General features: G+C 39.0%; 1 protein-coding gene across 2 annotated transcripts; it reads right to left on the bottom strand.

Moving 5' to 3' along the window:
- dipk1b (divergent protein kinase domain 1B) lies at positions 1–13,940 on the bottom strand. Of its 2 annotated transcripts, none has more exons than XM_053479133.1 (5): positions 13,811–13,940; positions 8,868–9,002; positions 5,634–5,741; positions 4,574–4,717; positions 1–3,143 (listed from the first exon to the last, which is right to left on the bottom strand). In XM_053479133.1, the coding sequence occupies exons 1-5, from the start codon at positions 13,871–13,873 to the stop codon at positions 2,331–2,333; spliced, it is 1,263 nt and encodes a 420-aa protein (XP_053335108.1). In that variant the 5' UTR covers positions 13,874–13,940; the 3' UTR covers positions 1–2,330. The 2 variants fall into 2 exon arrangements, with proteins under 2 accessions (XP_053335108.1, XP_053335107.1); XM_053479132.1 differs by lacking the exon at positions 13,811–13,940 and adding an exon at positions 12,796–13,249.
- Between the last annotated feature and the right edge of the window lie 7,687 nt (positions 13,941–21,627).

A 21,627-nucleotide genomic window follows, 5' to 3' on the forward strand; every position in this document is an offset into this window, starting at 1 on the left:
CTGAGACAAATGGCCCTGCTGTACCTGCAGCTGAGTGTGTTGTGGCCAACCCCCCCTGTGGCCGAGCCGCGGGTGCCGCTGGACCCTGATGTTGCTGCACCACAACCCACAGGGGACAAAGCAGGAGAAACTGAGCCTGCTGAGATGGAGGTACAACAGTCAGAGGAAACACAGGGCAGTCATATACCTGATGATTTCGATATAAGCGGTATAGGTTTATGTAGGTTCGTCAATAATTTAAGTATTTATTTTTTTACTTTTAAGTTGCTAAATAAATATTGGCAAACACGGTTTTAACTATCATTTGTGCCGTTATTTGCAGCCTACATAAATACAATTAAATACTAAATGGAACATCTAATAGCCACATATTACAGTTTAAATTGCATGTGCTTTTTAAAAAAAATCTATAAATTATACACCGCTGTACATTTAATGCTGTACATGCTATACTTGAGGGATCCTTTGGATTTTGAAGAGGAGCTGACATTTTGCCTCTGCAAGAAGACAGAGATCTCTTGCACGGAGGACCTTGTAATTATCCCAGATGTCAGTATTCTGCCCTTGTGTTTAGCATGTAATAGATAATCTTTTTTTTTTTTTTTTTTTTTGATAGTTTAGCAGTGGTTCTGAACAAAGCCAGGGGAAGCTGAATTTTTGGAAATGGTAATCTCAGCTGGTTAAACTAGAACTTCACTCCACCTGCAAACTCTTTTGGCATCATCAGCTGCATCCAAAACTAGTCCAGATCGATTTTGTTTAGCCAAGTCCAAGTTTTAACATAACTTAACCTTAACATAACTGGTTCGTGCTGCTGAGCAACCAATGTTGTATCCTTGAGCAGGTTCCTTCACCTGGAATTGCTCAGATACAATTGGATATCGACCAGAACCTGTAATGAACTGCCTGGGATGAAGTTTTTGTGGCCTGATGTGACTGATTGCACATGGACAGACTCTTATCTTCATCATATTATTCATTCATCATGTTGCTCTTCTCCTTTTAGCTGAAAGGTTTCAAAACTACAAACTAAGGTGAAACAGCTGGCCAGTTAATGGAAATGGATAAAACTTCAGTTAAATACTAACTCCAGTCCTTGTTGCTCTTGCTGTATTTGGTCGTGGTGTAGTAAATGCTTTGCTGCTTAGGAATGACGAATGATCAATACCTATCTAGCAAGGGCCACAATATTATCACTGTAATGACGAGTAAATTAGAACCAATACACAGATGAATATTTCTTTTCTGCAGAAACGGTAGTCAATTAAATAAAATCAAAGCACAAAAATGAGTTCATCTGTATGTTTGCGCAGATATAATGAACAATTACAGAAAAAAATATTCTGGCAAATAAGGACATACTGTAGGTGTTGAAGTGTCGACTGAGTGTCAGGAGATTTTTTGTGTTCGCTACATCTTGCAGGTGCAACCAACTAAATAAACTTTATTTGTACTCTGTTTTCCCATCTATAAGTAAGAATGACAGATATCGCATAATATAGTGGAGTAATAAGTATTTCACCCTGAAATGTAAAAGTAAAATAAAAATGTTAACGTAAAAAGTCCCATCAAATTTAAATACTTAAGTAGAATACTTAAACTTGATCTTAAATACTTAATTACACTACTTATGTTTCATTTTGCCTATTTGTTTTTTAAATCAGAACCAGGAAAATTTAGGGTAAGAAGATTCTGCTTAAACAACCAAACAGCTTTCTCCAGAAAACTGCACTACAGTAAATCTGAGTTTTACTCACCCAAATTTAAAGCCAAATGCCTGTCATTAAATATAGATACACTATTCGTAGCTCAGTTTTAATATTAAGATAGCTTTCATTTTTACTTAGTTTTTATTTTATTTGTTTAGATTTGGCCAAGACTTGCACAAAGCAGTATAGAAATGAAGGTAAAAAAAAAAAAAAAAAAAAAAGAGGCTGTCCGAGGGTCTTTGCTGACATGTAATCTCACCTCTCTCTGCTTTTAACTATAAGGGTACAGAGCTAAATTCTGAAAAATGGTTTTAAAATAAATCACCTTGCCTTCTATACTGTATGTATGGAAAATGCAAAAGATTTCCTGAGGCACACTTTTAAAAAGCTTTTACTAAAGCCTCTTTGTTGAAGGGTATGGCTCATGGCTCATGTATTCATATATACAGTACATCCAGAAAAAAGCATGTCTCTCCATCAATGTCCAATCTACACTACTATTTGCCCCATTCTGTGAGAGGATTGCTGGTCAGTGTACTCTCAGTGTAGAGTTTTCTTTTGTCCCGACAAATGACTTCCTTCCACATTTTTGTGTCCAGTTCATGATCGACCCCTTACTTATCAAGAGTATTTGGTGTCCGAGATCTTCTTCCATAGTAGTGTTTTGAGGTTGTTTAACACAAGTGAGTGATGCACTTCCATTTGGGAGGCCAGGCCACTCAGTGTCATGCAGGTGCGTAGTTGCTTGTCCAAGTCATCCATCAAGTCTGAAGGTGCTCCAGAAAACAGGAAATCCCTCAAGAGGGCACATACCTTGGCCAAGTTTGGTCGCACTACCTCCGTGTTGCACTGTTTGGCCAGACGATCACAAGTAGCTGTGCAGTCACTCCCAAATGTGCAGTCGGTGTTGATTTGGCAAGCTCGTCCTCGTAGGAATGCCCGTACAGTTGCTTCTGGGACCACACTTCCCAGGTCTGGCATCTTGCAGTCATAGTTGGTGCTGTAGCCCACTCGTTGAGGTGTTGTATCACACATGTAGAAAGTACCATAGACCCCATGAAAAAGTTCCTCCATCATCTCTAGTAGACCAATCGCAACGCGGGCACGACGTGGCCAGGCTGGAGCCAGCCAGTGGTTTAGAGAGCTGCTTAGAGCTTTGGGCATCAACGGATGGAGCCAGGATGGTATGTTTACACTGAAAAGGGTGCTGTGGGCCACGTGCTCTGTGGTATAAAGTTGGCCACAAAACCCTAAAAGACGGGGTGCATGCTCTTTATCCTGGAGCACCAGAGTCAATACAAACTCATTAATGCGCAGCAAAGCCCACACTGACTTTGCTTCAGCTAGAGACACTTTGCCATCAGCATTAACATCAGCCAGTGAGATAATGCGCAAGACAAGTGAGCCAAGAGACAGCTGTTCACCCAGACTATTCTACAGAGAGGACAGAAAGATAAAGAAAGACATAAAGATTCTTTTTCAGCTGGACACAACTAGAATAATTTATATGTAACTCTTTAGATGTGTCTTTATGGAAATTTACTCTATATGTCAATTAAAAAAATAAGAAGAAGAACTCAGGGTCCATAATATACAGTGCATCCCAAATATTTATATATTTATTAATAATTATTAGACACATAGGGAGTCTGCTCATTTAATAGCTGTCTAGACAATCACTGACCCCCTCCACAAGGTGGGTAAGCCACAAAAGGTCATTGCTGAAAAGCTGGCTGTTGTCGCTGTATTGAAACCTGTCCATGGAAAGTTGAGTGGATCGTGGAAGGAAAAGTAGCACACGCAACAGGGATGAGATTGACAAGATTGCCAAGCAAATGCGATTCAAGAACTTTGGGGAGCTTCACAAGCAGTGGAGTGAGGCTTTGAATCAGGAGCCACGAACAGACATCTTCAGTAAAAACTAAAACTGTTGCATTCTTAGTATCAAGTTACTCCTAAACCAGAGACAACATCAGAAGCATATTACTTTGGCATATTACCGTTACTCAGTGGTCAAAAGTCTTTTTTTCAAATGAAAGTAAATTCTGCAATCTGATGGACGAGCTAAGAGGCATAGAATCCAAGTTAATTAAAGTCCAGCGTGAACTTTAAATAGTCTGAGATTATATAGGGCGCCATGGCTTCTGCTGTTGGTCCGCTGATAGTCAAAGTCAAAACAGCCATTTACTAGGAACTTTTAGAGCACTTCCTGCTTCTGTCATCTGACAAGCTTTATGGAGATGCTGATTTTCTTTTTCTGCAGGGCTTAACACCTGTCCACATTGTCAAACCTACCACTAACTGTTTTGCTGACCATGATATTACTGGACTTTATCGCCCAGCCAACTCGCCTGGCCAGAAGAATAAACAGAGTATATGGGCTATTATCAAGAGGAAGATCATTAACAATTCTAGAAAGCTGAAGCTTGCTATCAAAGCAACCTAGTCTTTCAATAGCACCTCAGAAATGCCACAGGCTGATCGCATCCATGCTGCGTTGATGGAGTAATTGAGATGCACTGTATTGCTATGGGGTCTGTAATTTTAATTAAAAAGTAGTAAATAAACTTTGTGGTTGATATATTATACTTAGCTATAGACTTTATTGTCTATTCAGTTAAAATAGGTTAAATGCAGTTTAAAAAGTATTGATTATATAATACAAAACATTTAAACGCTATATAACAGAGACCTAGGTTTTGAGATCTGTGGATGGAATAAAGCAATTCATCTATACATTTGTATTATGACTTGGGTTTGACATGATATTGCTGACATTGCTATGTATATTATACAGTAGTACACGTACACAACAAGTTGATGGCAGCCCTAAGTAGTAAAAAAAAAGAAGTGGACAGAAGTACCTTGAGAAATGAGTGCAGCATCTCTCGAAATTCATCCATGGATGTGCCACGGGTGGGTTTATCATACAGACTGGCATCACGCTGAGCGTCATGTAATCCACACTTTACTACCACAGCTTTCTCCTTCCACACAGCACTGTATACCTGCAACACACACCCACAAACATTGGTCTTACTATCCTTGAAAGAACTGACATAATTAATAATGCCACTCATTGAGCTTTTAAGCTAAATTAGGATATTTCAGGCATAGTTGCATATAGAACTGTGCACAGTATGTGACTTTGGTTTTTGGTTGTTTCTCCAATCAGCTGATCATTGACTATTATTGCTTTAAATGCTGCAAGTAACTGAAAATGTAGCTTAACGCCTCCGAGTGGCGCAGTGGTAAAGCGCTCGCCCTATCATCCGGAGGTCGCTGGTTCGAACCCCGGGTGATGCTGTTTTCCTCTCACAGCCGGAGGCACAGAGAGAGCTGATTGGCCGAGCTCTCTCAGGGGGGAGGGATGAGAGGTACTTGCGCTCCCACATTAGTCACGGCGCTACAGCCAATCAGGGGCGTCTGTGAGCTCGCGCACACGGTGGGAGCGGCTAGCGCTTTCCTCCGAGTGTGTTACTCCGCCCCTAACGGTGCGTGAGCGAGCAGTTCGAAAAGATGCGGTCGGCTCGCGTCACGTGGTTCGGAGGAAACACGGGATAGCTTTCGCCCTCCCGACTGAGTGGTTGTAGTAGCCTCGATGTGTGTGGGAGCCCCCTAGTGACGGGGAGTAATTGGCCACGACTAGATTGGGGAGAAAATCGGGGAAAAAAGAATTGGACAGGACTAAATTTATAAAAATAAAAAAAAATAAAAAATAAAAAAATGTAGCTTAACTAACCTATCGCCCACATTAATATACTAGCTGAGCTAGTACTATCTTTACTTGGCATTCCATATCCAAACAGTAGTTGAAAGAAAGAAGAATTGTAAATCAATCCCAAAGAGGGAACTCTCATACACTCAGGGTTGTTTGTCGAAATTAGGTTATTAGGTGATGATATTGGCTGTAACTATCTTTACCTGTTGTGTAGGTGACGTGGAGAGGCAGCGCTGTAGAGTTAGAGTTTTCTCCTCACACAAAGACTTACACACAGAGCCAGAGATAATCCCCTTTTGGTAGTGCTCGCACTGACACACACACACACATTTTCATGTTATAAGGCAAGCTTGATGCAATATGAATACAATATACATGTTAGAGACAACAGACCAAAAATATCTGTGTGAACATCTGCAGTTGCAGTTTCACACAGGACTCTATTTTCAGTTCTAAATCCTCCTCACCGAGCCTGGGTGTTGCCAAAAATGGTGACTTGATATGATACTTTTGCAACACAGCAAAAATGAGCATTTCCTGAATATGTGACTTAGATTTTTATTTTTGATTGAAACCTTAGAAAAGTACAGTAATTGAAACTTAATAATGGCATTATGTTCATGTCATCCATTTAGACTCGGCAGCGTGTAAGTAAACAAAATATATGCATTAGACAAATGAAACATTAGACAGTAATTACACATAGCTAATTATACAGTATGAGGGGGTGTTTCTAAAGCACAGGGCTTAACATTTCGATGCTAGCTAGAGTAGCTATATGTAGTTCTGTGTAGCATAGCTAGGGCATGCCTTTACTGCAGGAAGAGTGGACATTTTTGTCAAAACCGCACATTAAAATCAAACCCTCTGGTAATTCTAGGGATTCTAGAGGACCGGTCCACTATGGTCTCTGCTAATCCTCGCTGGCTTTTACCTGTGATCATTCTCCATAAAAACCAAGTCCACAGCACTTGTGCTCTGATTGACTCAAATCAAAATGTGATCTGTGTTTCAACCACCTCTGACCTGCAAATCTCTTCTGAAGCACTACTTCACCTTTGATTTCACCAGTACTTCACCATTCTCATTGCATTCCATAACCCACCAAACAGTTCTTGTTACCTTAAACATCTCCGGTAATCACAATATGATTCCTTTCTTATCCAGCACACTTCTCCCATTCCTTTAGTACTTGGACCGAAGAAATAAAAAAATATTTTCGCCTACGGGCAATTTTCTCATTTTATAAATGTTTATTTATAGCACAAGAGCACAAGATCCACATCTGGTGAGTTCTTAAAAGAGTTCTGAATAACAAACGTTTTGTCAAAGCAGAAAAATGTGAACTTCATTAGGAAACAATATCATTTCTGACCTGACCTTTACTAATCTCATTCTTCACTGGACCCATAAGGCAAATGTGGGCACCATGGCTCCTGTTCTCACCATCCCTGCTCCCTCTGTTCAATTCATAGTGTATATTGACGCATCTAACCCTGGGGGAGTCACCCATTCTGAGATCAATCATTCTTCCTTTTCCTTATGATTCACTGTGACAAAAAAGAATTATGACGTGAACAATCAGGAGTTGTTCGCTGTTAAGTTTGCACTTAAAGAATTGAGGCAATAGCCCAAGGGGTTAAACGAATAAACTCTCAGCAAGCCAGGTAGTCTCTACATTTCTCCAGAATTAAATTCACACTGTCTTACCATCCCAGGTTAAAAAACACTAAGCCAGATGCTCTCTTACATTTGCGCACCTGTTCGAGACCTCACCTCCATGCAAACCATTCGGTCAACACTCCGTTCTCTTGGAGCGGCCCTTTTATCCATGAAATCCCAGGTTAAATGGGAACACGAACCAGGACCAAGTCACTTCCCTGCAAATCACCTCTTAGTTCTTTTCTCTCTTTAGTTCTCTGTCTCTTTACTAGTGCTAGTTAGCCTGTCAGTGCTTGAACCCTCTTCCTGATCCGACTCTGCTTTGAGTGATCCTCTACAAAGGAAGACACCCAGGAATTCATGGCTGCTTGTGACACTCGCAACTGGAACTGATCAAATAACAAAACCCCATCCAGACCTCTCAGACTCATTCCCATCCCACATCGACCATGGGTCCGAAAGCTTTAGATTTCATCAACTGACTTCCTGAATTAGATGATAACACCTGGATTCTCACCATTGTCAATATTTTTCCTTCCTCTGCTGGGACTTCTGTATTCTAAGGAGACAGCAGAACTGCTCGAACATGTTTTTCACTTGAATTGCGAAACTATTTTAAAACCTTATGAGACCTCATGAGTCGGACAATGCATGAACAGGCGTTATACAGTGCATACCTGTAGCTTTGATACGGAGCTGTCATCAACTACTGAAGTAACTCTGTGAACCTAAACCTACTAAAGGAGGAAGCTAATAATCCTTTTGTAATATTAATAACAATACGATCTGGATTTTTAATTATCTTTCTACCTTGTTTTATTTTCCTGCAATTACTTTATGTTTGAAACAAAATCATTAACAAAGTATAAGAGCATCATTTTTTATTAAAACTCAGCCAACATATCATTTAAATGAAAATAAAATGTGACTTAAAGCCACAAACACACTGCGGGCTGATTTATCTATTTAGACAAAACTGTGGCAGGGGGAGTTTACGATTAGCCTGATCACACTGATATAACCCCCAAATTTTGACATAATATTTTGCCATTTGTGCATTTTAGCATCCTTATGACCCAAAGAAAAAACATGCACAAAATATTTTCTATCAGTTAAGGATACTTCTTGCTTCACTTTTCTTAAAACTGCAAAACACTGTTTATGATCTATTACTGTAGAGATAACCGTCCATTGCATTTAGTCATAGGCCATTCTGCAAAACAGCTTAGTGTACCCATACATACACTTATTAGTAGACTCAATCCTTAATTTCTTACAAAATAACTGAGCAAATGACCATAGTTGAACATCACAATGCTTATTTTATTTCATAATAATAAATGTGTGTAACTTCTAAATGGTTAATGCAATATTCCTGTTAAACCTACTGAATTTAAGCTGAAGGTCTACTTTTAAAAAGCATACAGTTTGCTTTATTTCAATCCATTGTGTTGGTGTACAGAAGCAAATAAATAAATTTTAAAAATCCAAAGTTGTGTCACTGTCCAAATACTGATGGACCTGACTGTATATGTCAGTGCGATACTGTATTTTGATGCATATTTTATAATTTACTAGATTTTGTTTTACATTTCTATTACTGTAAGTGTGCTCATATTCATCTTGCCCAATTATTTGCACTGGATCTAATTGCTATAAATGATCATAGAAAACTCTTTAATGCGAACTTTGAGAAAAACAGAGGTTTGTTCTGATATGACAGTAAGCCTTAAAGCAATCATTTACATTCTAGGAGCTGTAGTACAATAGCTTACGATAAGCATTGTGCAGACATGGCCCCTGCATAGCTCAGAGTAGGAGGAGTACTGTATGTAGACAACCCAGCTGGCCACCAATACACCCAACCATGCCACCATCAGGTACTTCACCTTCACTGCAGGCAAACGGGACTGCGCATAAATAGAGAGAAAGAAACTGAGTAAGACAAAGATTAAGAAAATCTCTTTAAAAAAAGTAGACAAAGAAACATTTATGACAAATGTGTGTCAAACGTTCTTCTCAACTAAAGACACACACTTAATTACAGATTAATACATACTGTACAAAGTGAATGAATTGCAACAATATTTCATACACAAGTTAAATAAGCTTTATAGCATGCTATAACTACACTGGGTTAAAAAGGTCAATGAAGACTTTTTTTAATGCATACTAGTAAAAAAGCTGGACGGTAATTGAATAAATGCCCCAAAATCGTCACTTCCAGGGATTTGCAGGTGAAGTGGTACGACGAACTGCTGCACTCTGTATTGTTTGCTGGTGATATAAACCATTTTTGTTTGTACAAATCATTCTTTAAATAATAAAAAAAAACATATTATAGCGTTCTTGACTTGTTTCAGCATTGCTCCTTGTTTCAGCATTGTAAAGTTAGTTCGTTCATATAATTAAAGTAGCTCGTGGAAGGGGAAACTAGTCAGCTAGCGAGCTGTGCATAATGGCAGACGCAGACGGTGCTAATATTGTTGACCTGCTTTTGGCAAAACCAAAAGTCTTCCTTACGAGGAGAGACTTAAATGGCAGGGCAGACCAATGCCCTAGATTGATCTGGTGCAAAAATCAGGAAAAAATAACAGGTCTTTTCAGCTCTCCTGGTATGACAAGGTGAACTGGCTGACTGGAAGTGCTGTGACAAGAAAATGTACTGTTGGCCATGCCTCTTGACAAAACCTTCTTAGGGAATGGGATGTGTTTGCTCAAATGTGGGTTTTGGGGATCTGGGTAACTTTGACAGGGCATACAAAAGGCATGAAAAGTGAAAGAACATAATGAATTTTATGATGAAGACCTAATATGAGCTTCCCCTGTTTCAAAAGCTAGCAGCCGCCACTGGTGTATGGGCAGATATATTATGCTTAGAGAGGCTAAAACATGAAAGACATTTGCATTTCTTACCTCATTTATACGCATTCAAGTTCAACCCCTCCCTAACCCTTCAGCTCGTGATTGTGCAAATGCATTTACTTTCCATGAAACTAAATTCACTAATGGCAAATTTGGTGTTTCACATTGCCTCGACCAGGGCATTTATGAATGCTTTTCATTATTATTATTATTATTATTATTAACAAGCCTTCACCTTAAATTCAATTCAATTTTATTTGTATGGAGCTTTCAACAATTGTCATTGTCGCAAAGCAGCTTTACACAATCAAAATTATGGAAGTTTGTATGAAATGTGAATGTGTAAGAATCAAAATGATCTTTACTTCATCCCTTTTCTCGCATACGCCTCTAATTATTTTACTGTTCAGGTACACCCTCAAATGCTATGCTTTCCTAAAGGTTTGGAAATAAACCCGAGCTCCATCCAGTTGAGGGCTCCTGAAAAATGACTCCAGCTGAGTGGCACTGTGGTGTGGTCAGTAGAGAATTACTCTTAGTGAAACTGGCTATGGAGAAATAGTAACACTGGCTAGATGGGGCACTTCATCCTTATATGATCTACATGGGCCGCAAGAACCTCGAGAACATCAAAACAGCCAAGCAATTGATCTCTTGCCTAGTCTGGTAGGCTTTACTTTTCACATCCTTCAGTTTCACCTTCTTTTTTCACTCAGGTTTAAAAAATAAATGGTAAGGCTCATATATATTCAGAGTCACTAAAAGAACCCTCATGCATCTTGCCAGAACTATGTTTTGTAGAGGCAATCACTTAGGAGTTGGACTGGATGATGTCCAATACTCCAGAGATAAATGTCCCCATGCAGACCCCCAGGGGAGAAAAATGGATTGCCCAGCACCAACCCTCTCCAACTCTCATGACCTATGAGCTTATCCTGGAGAAATACTGATGGTCCAGTATGCTGATGGTCCAGTAAAATTAACCAGTTCATCTCTTCCTGCTTAAACTGTATATGCGTCTTATGCATGTATACGTCTTTTCCAACTACTTAGCCGACCCACTGCTTTCCAGAAAGCAGGACTCATATGTACTTTGATATTTCAGAGGACAGTATGAGTGACCTACACTATCTAAGCTGCCTCAGACTTATGGTACAGAGATCGCAACCTCCATTATCTCATCTCACCCTTCACCTGGGAGGGTCATGGACCAGATGAAAGGCAGTTGATTCTAGCACACAACATCTTGACCCTGCTTTCATTTCAGCCCCTAGAACTGCCCAAGGTCGCAGCATGGAAGGGACCAAGCAAGAAGAGCACTCCTAGGAGAAGCATCTCAGAGGGAAGGGGGTACCAAGGCCTCTGGTCCCAGCACATATGTTCAAACTCACCTGATTACTAGCACCTGGATTCACACACAAGCACATTATAAAAGGACTATAGAAACAGACACTTTTTGGGTCATATGCTCTGTAGTGATTTAGGCCAGTTTATTACCTAGTTCTTAATTTCCTGGGTTGTTTTTGTGGTTTTAATTTTGATGTGTCAGGTTTCCTGTTTTGATAAGTTCATGCTGTTCGCTAATTGCCCAACATCTACCAGTTTACTGTGTTTAATTCACGTATTTGTTTTGACTGCTGAGTTTATTAAAGTTTGGTAAACCTACACTTGCATCCTCACTTCTGTTTGTCCCAATCATTTTTGTTGTTTTGTAATCTCCTATACATATAATAAAACTCTAAAGTTGTACATGTCTGTACATTGAAGATATCTGCGAAAAAAAATATTTGATTGCAAGATGTGTAATAGAACACTTCAAGATGGTTTGGGGATTTTGTTTGTCTGTCTGTTTGTTTATGCACGCCTTATGTAAAAACTAAAGAATAGATTTTAAAAGGGTTTTCACAAGTGTATTTGGTTGAGCTTGAGGTAACATATAGGCTTTGTTTTTTCTTGCCATCAAAAATCTTTACTTCATCTCAAAATTCAACAGATAGCGTAGTACATTTTTTAAAACGCATGTGAGTGTGCAATCAACTTCCATGCAAATAAAGTCGCAGGCACATCTAGTAATAATAATAAGAAGAAAAGGGAGAACACTATTGGGTTGTTTAATAGAGTTTAATTTTATTCAATTTATATTCTGCTTATCCTGTGAACAGGGTCGTGGGGGCACGAGGAAGGGTACACCCCGTACAGTATGCCGATCCATCGCGGGGCACACACACACCAGCAATTTGGGGATGCCAATGAACCTAATCGTCATGTCTTTGGACTGTGGGAGAAAACCCGGAGTGTCTGGAGGAAACCCACCAAGCACGGAGAGAACATGCACGCACACAGACCAGAGGCGGGAATCAAACCCTTGATCTTGGAGGTGTGGGGGAATGCTGATTGGGTTTTTTCAAAACTATAGTACATTTTGTGAGAGCTGATTCAGTGGTGCAAGAGATACATGTGGTATAACAATGTTGATATAATGATAAATGATAAAATAATATTATTATCACAATAATAATGATAAAATCAGCAGTATCTAAACAGTTGAGGTTTTGCAATTGCAATCTTTGTTCGTGTTGATTATAATAACAACAACCAATATTACTGGTTATTCTTATTGGTTGTAGGAGTCCGTGGTTTTTATTGTTAATGCTGATGCTAACTACGGCCCTAAAATGCGATTTAACTTTCCAGGAGAACATAAATAAAACAATTATTTCGTGTAAAATGATCATTTATAATAAAATGAATACATGTTCAAATGCAGGAGAATAAACCTCACCATGCCCGCAGTGGACAGGGGAGTTAATCGCAATAATGTAAAAACAGAAAACCTACCTGCAGGCCCTTGGAAACCGGGCACAGCAGCACGAGATGCGCGAGCCTCCGCAAAGCGCGTGGCATCTTCGCGAGCGCCTCACGTCCTCTCACCGTCATACGTAAACATGCGATCCGACATTGCGCGCGCCCCCTCAGAAACACGAAAGGCCACAAAACGCGATGAGAGGGGAACCTCGGGAATCCTCTGTTCGACAAACACTCAAATCGGAGATCCGCTGGCGGCGTGCGTTTTATCGCCGCGAGCTTCCTTTCATGAATAAAAAAAAAATGGCCTTTTCTAGATTCTAAGAGCGTGTCCGTTACAGTGCCGCCACCCACCGCAGCGATGCTGAGCGCAAACCAACAGCGCTCATGTCTCCGGATCCTCTATCGCTTCTATTTTTATGTTGGGATGCATGAGAATCAGGATACAGGAGGCCTCACAAACACATACATACACACGCACACATCCGAACCCTCTCTCTCTCTCTCTCTCTCCCTCGCTGTGATTCGACAGTGTTTTAAAGGGGGGGTTGATCCACACAGTAGGGGGGTTTACACCGCCCAAAGAACAAATCTTGCCTTAAAGGAACAGATTTCGGGAATAAGGCATTAACACAGGTACCTTAAATCTGATTCTGGTTTATTTAAGCACGAGACAGTTTGATCTGAAACATTTGAATTCGATTTTTAAACGATACGGTTTTGCCTTTCCTGAAAGTTTGATATACAAGTCCTGAGGTTTTGATATACAAGTCCTGAGGTTTTGATATACAAGTCCTGAGGTTTGATATAAAAGATGTACATGGCAAAGATAGATTGTGTAGAAATGATAGTCATTCAATCAATTAACAGTCCAGAAATGAAATTTAATAGATGAATCAAATACTAAAACAGCAACAACCTGTTTTTTTTTTTTTGTAACGAGTAAATTATAGATACGAGCATAATAACAAGAACATTTGCTATTAAATCATCTTGACGAATTCACCTGAGAAACAATAGTGTACTGTTTGAGCCAGAGACATCTTACCTGGCCTAAAGAGAAAAATAATTGGTCCTTTTTTTTTAGATGAAAGTCAATTATGCATTTCATTTGTAAATTAAGGTCCCATAGTCTGGAGAAAGAGTGGAGCAAAATCCAGGTTGTTTGAGTTCCAGTGTGAAGTTTCCACAGTTACTGATGATTAGGGGTGCCATATCATTTGCTGATGTTGTTTCACGGTGTCTTATCAAGTCCATATTTAAGCCAGCCATCCACCAGAATATTTAAGAGACCCTCGCTTTCGTCTGCTGGCAAGCTTTATAAGGCAATGTCCGTTTTTAAGCAACACATCTCTAAACATGATAATCTAATTTTATCTGTGGTTTGAAGTGCGAAAAGCAGTAGGCTGAGAAGACAGTGGGGGTTGTGGGGGTTTACAGGGGCCAGCGTGATGATGCTGAAAATGCTTCATTCAATGTAAAACGTCTATGTGTTTTTCAGTCAGGATTGCAGCGTGAAGCCAAGCAGGTTCAAGTTAACAGGTGACCAACTTGTGGGAGAATGTTTGTAATGCATTAAACTTAATAAAAGCAGATGATAAACTAACCATATCAGATCAGATCCTAGATTACTTTACTCCTCTTGAAGAGAACAAGCTAATTTCACTCATCTCTTCTGCAAAATCATCAACCTGTGTATTAGATCCTATACTGACTCATTTTTTGAAGCAGACAGTACCAGCAATAACGGAACCCCTGGTGAAAATAATTAACTCTTCACTCAGCTGTCCAACTACAGGCGGATATCAAACCCCCCTTTTATCTCTAACATTCTGGAAATTATAGTAACGCAGCAGCTATGTTCATATCTACACGAAGACCTTGGTGTGATTATAGATTCCAGTTTCATTTGAATAATATGAAAAACCTTCATGTAGAAAATATTACCAGCTTAGCATTCTTTTACCTTAGAAATATTGACAAGATAAGGAATATATTGACACTAAAGGATGCAGAAAAACTAGTTCATGCTTTTATTACCTCTAGGTTGGACTATTGTAACGCTTACTGTCTTGTTGATCAACTAGGTGCATAAACAAGCCTTAGTTAGTCCAGGATGCAGCAGCAATTCACTAGAACCAGAAGATATGAGCACATCACCCCTGTCTTATCCACACTGCACTGGCTCCCTGTGAAATTTCGACTTGATTTTAAAATAATACTTTTGACGTATAAAGCATTAAATGGTCTTGGTCCGCAGTACCTGAGTGAACTGCTAGTGTCTTAGAATCCGCCACATCTACGTCGATCAAAGGAGGCTGCTCGTCAGTACCGCGAATTATAAAAATTATAGCTGGGGGCAGAACTTTTTCTTACAAAGCCCCAAAGTTATGGAATAGCCTTCCAATTAATGTTTGGACCTCAGACACAGTCTCAGTGTTTAAGTCCAGGCTATACAATACAATTACCTTATACATTGTGTGACTGTTACCATACCTAACTGTTATCTCTCCTTGTATTCAGCTTTCTACTCTTCTCTCTTTTCCTCTTTCTTTTTCTTTCCCTCTCCCTGTCTCTCTGTTGAGCTATACATGTTGCTCCTGAGCTGCCAGTGATCCAGACCCCCCTCTGCCCTCTGGACCCGTTTAACTTGTCCTGGTGCCCCGCTTCTGGTTGGAGATCTTCTCGGATGGATGCCCCATGTGGTCTGTCTGGGATGCATGTGGTGACTAGGGCCGGTTCTACTTTACCATGAAGACGGTCCTGCCCCCAGCTAATGTAGACAGCTGTTTTCTGAGTCACACTGAGTGATTGCAGCCACTTGATAGTTCAGGCCTGGAATTTCCTGTAAGACATCTCCTGTTATGTATATAACTTTCAGCCTCCTAACACACAGTATGCCTGCAGATGGGTTCCCTGTTAAGTCTGGTTCCTATCAAGGTTTGTTCCTATTGCCATCTCAGGGAGTGTCAGCTCTCGGCTTGTTCATAAGGGACAATCTGATCATTTTGATTCATACGCATTCACATTTTATACAAACCTACAAAATTTCTTTTGATTGTGTAAAGCTGCTTTCACAATTGAAATCAATTAATATATATATAAATATATGCCCCCTTCTTGTCAAGGTTAAGGGCTAAAGACATTGTTGGTCAATGGACTGGTTTGGGTGACATGTAAAATGAAACTTTTTGTTATGTCCTATTATTTTATTTTAATTTAGTTTTGTTTGTATAGCGCTTTTAACAATGGTCATATTACCACTATGCAAGACAGATTAGCCTTTGCCTTACCTTGCTGTCATATTACCTAACATCATAGGCACTAAGCAATGTATGCAGGCTGTAAAACATTACACTGCCCAGTAACTGATTACGTGAATGTCTCCAGACAGATGGTATTGCCCTTAATAGAAGGTAGCTGCTTCTTTGAAAATAAATCAGTTTATGGGTCATTGACGGATAAGACTTTTTAATAGGCCAATTTTAAAATACCAAAAATATGGATATGTTTGGCCATTTTCTAAACATTTGGAATGTAGTGTACACATGCTCTTTATAAAGAAAAGAAAAACAAATTGTCATTTTAGTGTTTTTACACTTAAGTTAATAAAACATCTTGATCTGGAGCATCTGGGTATCATCGTCATCTGGGGCGACCGTAATATATCTCAGAATTCACATTTTTTTGTATCATTAAGACTAGTTGAACTCATATCAGTAAGTAGATAAACTGATGAAGAAAGATAAACTTTAGTGCCCTTTCATTTTATGAAAACCATTATTTCACAAGTTTATTCTATAATATCAGAGTCTCCTTCATTATCCAGTTAAAATAAATGTTTATCCCTATAAAAGGAATGGAAAATGGCTGAATTTAGAAAAAAAAAGATACAATATACAAATAATTATACTTAAACAATTAACTCTATGTATATAATTGATGTATAGAATATGAAAACTACAAATATAGGACATATATCTATCATTTAAAACATTTAGCAGTGGTCGCCCCACATGATACTCGGTCGCCTCATATGATATTTTCAAGTTTACTCAAGTATAACAGGCTAACAGCTAGCCTCAGAAACCAAACTAGCTTCTTCTAGTGACAAAGCACTATCAAATTTATCATCAAAATATAGATTTGTGGAAAACAATTATAATTCACAGTTTTGGGGTGGTCGCCCCACATGATGACCAAAAGTGACTGCGACATCACAGTTGTTAAAAACAGCTTTTTCTTACTATATGAGAGAGACTGATTTACTATACAGTTGTTTCCAGGGGGTCTTCACTTGTGTCTGGCTGATGCAGTATCCCATCCTTGAGATGTTTTTTAAAATAAAGGTCCCAAAATTGTGGTTTGTTGATGGTCGCCCCGGATGAAATGGATAGAATCAACATAATTCGGACAACATTCGTTTGTATATTATGATAGAAATATATGAGCAAATGCTTTATAGTTTTGTCAATTGATGTAAAACATGTTTAAAATTATGCCAACTAGGAAAAGGGATATATTTAAGTTGATTTAAAGTGTTTTTAAACCCGTTGTCCTAACAAAAGTCAAGGCCGGACGGTCGCTCCATATGGTGTTTTGGCACTTCGGATAGCAGAAAAATGATGTAAAACTTAAAAATTTGGGGACGTTAGAGTGGTTTAGTAGGTAAAGAAGGTATAACAAGTAGATGAGAAATTTTTATGTATTTTTTTGTTTTTTCTGCAAAATAAAATTAACCCGGACAGAAAAAGGGGGCGTTACGTCATTGACCCATATCCAATTAAAACAGTGTTGCAGTGATTTCCTGTGGATGTTTCTACTGTTGTGCCTTATTTGTAATAGCATATTTCATAATACCATATATTATGCCGAAAGTTTTACAACCATTCTTTGTCTGATATAAGCTAAAAGACACTTGACAGGTGGCACGTCGGTGGCTTAGTGGTTAGCACCGTCGTCTTGCACCTATAGGGTCTAGGTTAGATTCCCAACTCTATGCATGGAGTTTGCATGCTCTCCCTGTGCTCGGTGGGTTTCCTCTGATAGTCCAAAGACATGCAGATTAGGGTAACTAGTGTGTGCATGTGCCCTGTAATGGTTTGGCACCATCTCCAAAGTGTACACTGCCTCATGCCTCATGTCTCCTGTGATAAGCTCAACAGCCCCCCGCGACCCTGTATACAGGATAGAACGGTGTAGATGATAAATGAGTGAGAAACTTGGACACTGTCCCTGATGCTGTCATCACTCACAAGATTAGCACGAGGCGGGGTACACCTTGGCCATGGTGCCAATCCATCACAGGGCACACACATACATTCACTTACACACTATGGGCAATTACCTGACACCAATAACACCAGTTAGCCTAATCTGCATGTCTTTGGACTGTGGAAGGAAACTGGAGAACCCGGAGGAACCCACCAACCCCGGAGCAAACATACAAACACATGCACACATACACACATACCTGGCCCAGGAATTGAACCTGGACCCTAAAGCTGCAAGGCGACAGTGCTAACCACTACACAATCGTGCTGCCTCAATGATGCTGTCATGTGCGAAATTCCACAGGTACATTTTTGGAAGAAATTTGAAATAGTCTTACAGCTTTTCCAACCAATTAATTATAGGTGAAAGCCAAATAATGACACATGTCTTATGTGCATTAATTTTGCTCATACCAAAAACAATTGTAATTTCCAACAATACAGTGTAAAGACAACAATACCTTTTTACCCCTTTGCAGTTGTTCCAAATATATTTAATTTAACAGATTTAGGCTTCAAAGCATCCATTTAAAATGTATTGACTATCTTTCTAATTTGCAAGCTTTTCTTAATTTAAATAAATTTAGTGTGGCCTTGTAGCGATTTTAAAAGGTTTAGAATTATTACAGTGACAGTTATGCCTGGACTTGTCTATTCCCAATACCTTAGAATGGTGATCACTGAACATCTAAATTTTAAAATTAGTGCATTACCTCCCAGACTATATTATGCCCTCAGAGACAATTCTGTCATGTGGCTGTGGGACACTTACTATTGTTCCTACTGGCAACATCAATAATATGAAAATATCATGTCATCACTGCTCTTACTGCTTTCTGACATCCACCTTAAATGCACAAACACAAAAACACATTAACAATTTAATTGTACAGATCAAGAAAGCAATCAGGATTTTATTTAGTATTTTTTCTACCACTGAAATTGCATCTCCAGTGCAAATTGCAAATCCCATTGTCGCCTTGGACCTCCAGCGTCCGGTTTTAGATCCCGGCCAGGCTTGATTCCCATCTCTGTGTGCGTGGAGTTTGCATGTTCTTCCCGTGCTTGGTGGGTTTCCTTTATGTACTTCCTTTATGCAGATTAGACTAATTGGCGTTCCCAAATTGCCCGTAGTGTGTGAATGAGTGTGCCCTGTGATAAATTAGCACCCTGTCCAGGGTGTACCCCGCCTCATGCCCTAAGTCTACTGGGATAGACTCCAGGCTCCCTGCAACCCTGAATACAGGATAAAGCAGTATAGACGAGGAGTGAGAGTGAGTAAGTGAAATTCACTGCGAGCAGCTTACACAGCTCTTTTAAACACAGGTGTGACTTACATCAAGCATAGCAAACAACTTGCATTTAGACCTCAGTCATGCACGCTGCCATTGAAGCCAAAATGGAGGGTACACAATCGTTGACAATAACTACATTTCATATGAAAAAAAGGCTTTATTTAAGCAATGTGATATGTCTGGCCATGTGTGTTGTAATTTAAGTAAATGTTAAGCAGTTGTGTAGTGTGGGCCATTTTTATACAGTACAGTACTTCCATGTTCATATGGGCCAAATTAAACTAGGCTGTGGGCTCATTTGGTTCACAGGATTGTGTGCTCTATCTAGGCTTTTTCTATGCATGTGACCAAGACTTTTGCACAGTACTGTAAGTAAAACACTTGTTTAATTATACTGAGCATGTCAGAGAACAAGCATGCTTGTTAATTTGACCTCAAGTTAATTTGATTTTTGTCTAGCCTCTTAAAGATTACCCATAAAGATATGGGCCCGTTTTTGTCACATAGACGTCCAGTATATTTTTAGGCATTAAATTGGCAAGCAATATGGTAAAACAATATACCATCAGAAAGCTTATAATCTTTTATGATACATTATTCACACCATTTACAAGAGTTTCAATTATGACTGAAGGAATTTGCCCTTTCATGGTAAAAAAAGTTGTATGTTGTTGTTTGTCTGAGATTGTCTTGGCCTAATACTAAGACCTGCTACAATCAGATGATTTTATTATGTTTTTAAAGATGGATGGTTCCAAGCATGCCAGAATGCATGGTCTGACTTGTATTTCAGATAGAAAATGATCAGTTACCTTCTGAAGACCTCTGCAAATGCAAGACTTATGCAAATGGAAATTTAAAAAGGAGTATAATATGTGACCTTTACATTTCCCTTACCATGAGTGATTTATTATAGACACAGTCCATGAGATTAGTTAGGTTAATGACTGCAGCAGCACTGTGAGTAGTACAGTACAAGTACTTTTTTTTGCAAGCATTTATGGTATCCAAATAAGATTATCCACATTAGCTTATGACTGAGGAGGATGAACCAGACTGGTCCAGAGGTTAAGGATAGCCACATAAGGAGATCGGTGTCAGGCTATGTTGTATATTGTGATCAGAGTACACGCTGTTACCATGATATAGATACCTGGCTTGATATGGACTTTAATAACTAACCTGGTTACAGCTTTTGATGCTATTTATCACAGAAAGGTGGTCTGTTATCTTTTGGACCTTGGAGTAAGAACATGACCGATTTTGGAGATTTGCAGCTTTATGATAATATTTCATCAGAAGGTGCTGTACCTGAGCGTGTCCAGAAAAGTATAAATTGTAAAGTTTTACGTTTAACACACTCCCAGCATTGAAAAAGCAAATTGTGTCTTCTAGCAATAGAGAATTGTTTATTATGTGTTAATTTAAAAATTGCATTTATTAAATTGAGTTTTCATCCTTAACACAAGCTGAATGCAATTCTTCCCTGGGCAATTTAATTAACAATTTAATCACAAAGGATCAAGGTAAAACCCTTAAAACAACTTCAGAAACCAAAGAATCCTTTGTCCAAGGCATACACCCCATTTTAAAGCCTGGACGGTTTCACAATTTTCCCACCATCAGTAAGAAAAAGTTGCATGGTTTTTGTAAGAAAATGGTTTAATTCTAGATTCAAAGATCGGCTAGCCGCCTCACATGGAACATCACTGGACATTTAAACTAACAAACACACACACATATGATAAATTATTAAAAATGATATACAAGAGTTTATGTTGTATTTTAAGTGGATACGTATTCTTTTGTATACATTTGCAGTTAAACTTTGGATTGCGAGCATAATTTGTTACAGAATCGTGCCTGAAATCCAAAGCATCAAAGAACCTCACAGCGCTTGTTTCACAAACCAGAAATATTCATATAAAACTGACTATTACAAAATATAAAGTAAGAATGTTACTAATTAACCTGAACTTTACCGTTTAAAAGACTCATGGCTGGTGTGAGGAAGATGAGAGAGACAAAAGGAGGCAATATCAAGTGATCATTAGATAGGTTTCTTGACAGTGCATTCTCGCTAAACAGATTTCAGATCTCCTGAACTGCTACAGCCTTTTTCTTTACGAGGGCAATTGTTGCAGTATAATTACTAAAAAAAAGTTACTACTTTTGGACACAATTATAAAAACGCACACACACACATGGTCACAATGCTATAGTGAACAGTATACATGTGCACGGATGTTGACTATACAAGTGACGATTACCCAAAATCCTGTAGCACGAGAGGGGGG

This window comes from Clarias gariepinus, chromosome 19 (assembly GCF_024256425.1).
Source record: "Clarias gariepinus isolate MV-2021 ecotype Netherlands chromosome 19, CGAR_prim_01v2, whole genome shotgun sequence".
NCBI lineage: Eukaryota > Metazoa > Chordata > Actinopteri > Siluriformes > Clariidae > Clarias > Clarias gariepinus.

What these genes read in the sequence shown, in the direction of transcription:
- dipk1b (XM_053479132.1), bottom strand. Translation starts at nt 12,894, where the DNA reads ATGACGGTGAGAGGACGTGAGGCGCTCGCGAAGATGCCACGCGCTTTG. An exon ending in CGGTTTCCAAGGGCCTGCAG is followed by an intron (nt 9,003 to 12,795) that starts GTAGGTTTTCTG and finishes ATTTATGCGCAG; the next exon opens with TCCCGTTTGCCTGCAGTGAA. An exon ending in ATGTCTGCACAATGCTTATC is followed by an intron (nt 5,742 to 8,867) that starts GTAAGCTATTGT and finishes TGTGTGTGTCAG; the next exon opens with TGCGAGCACTACCAAAAGGG.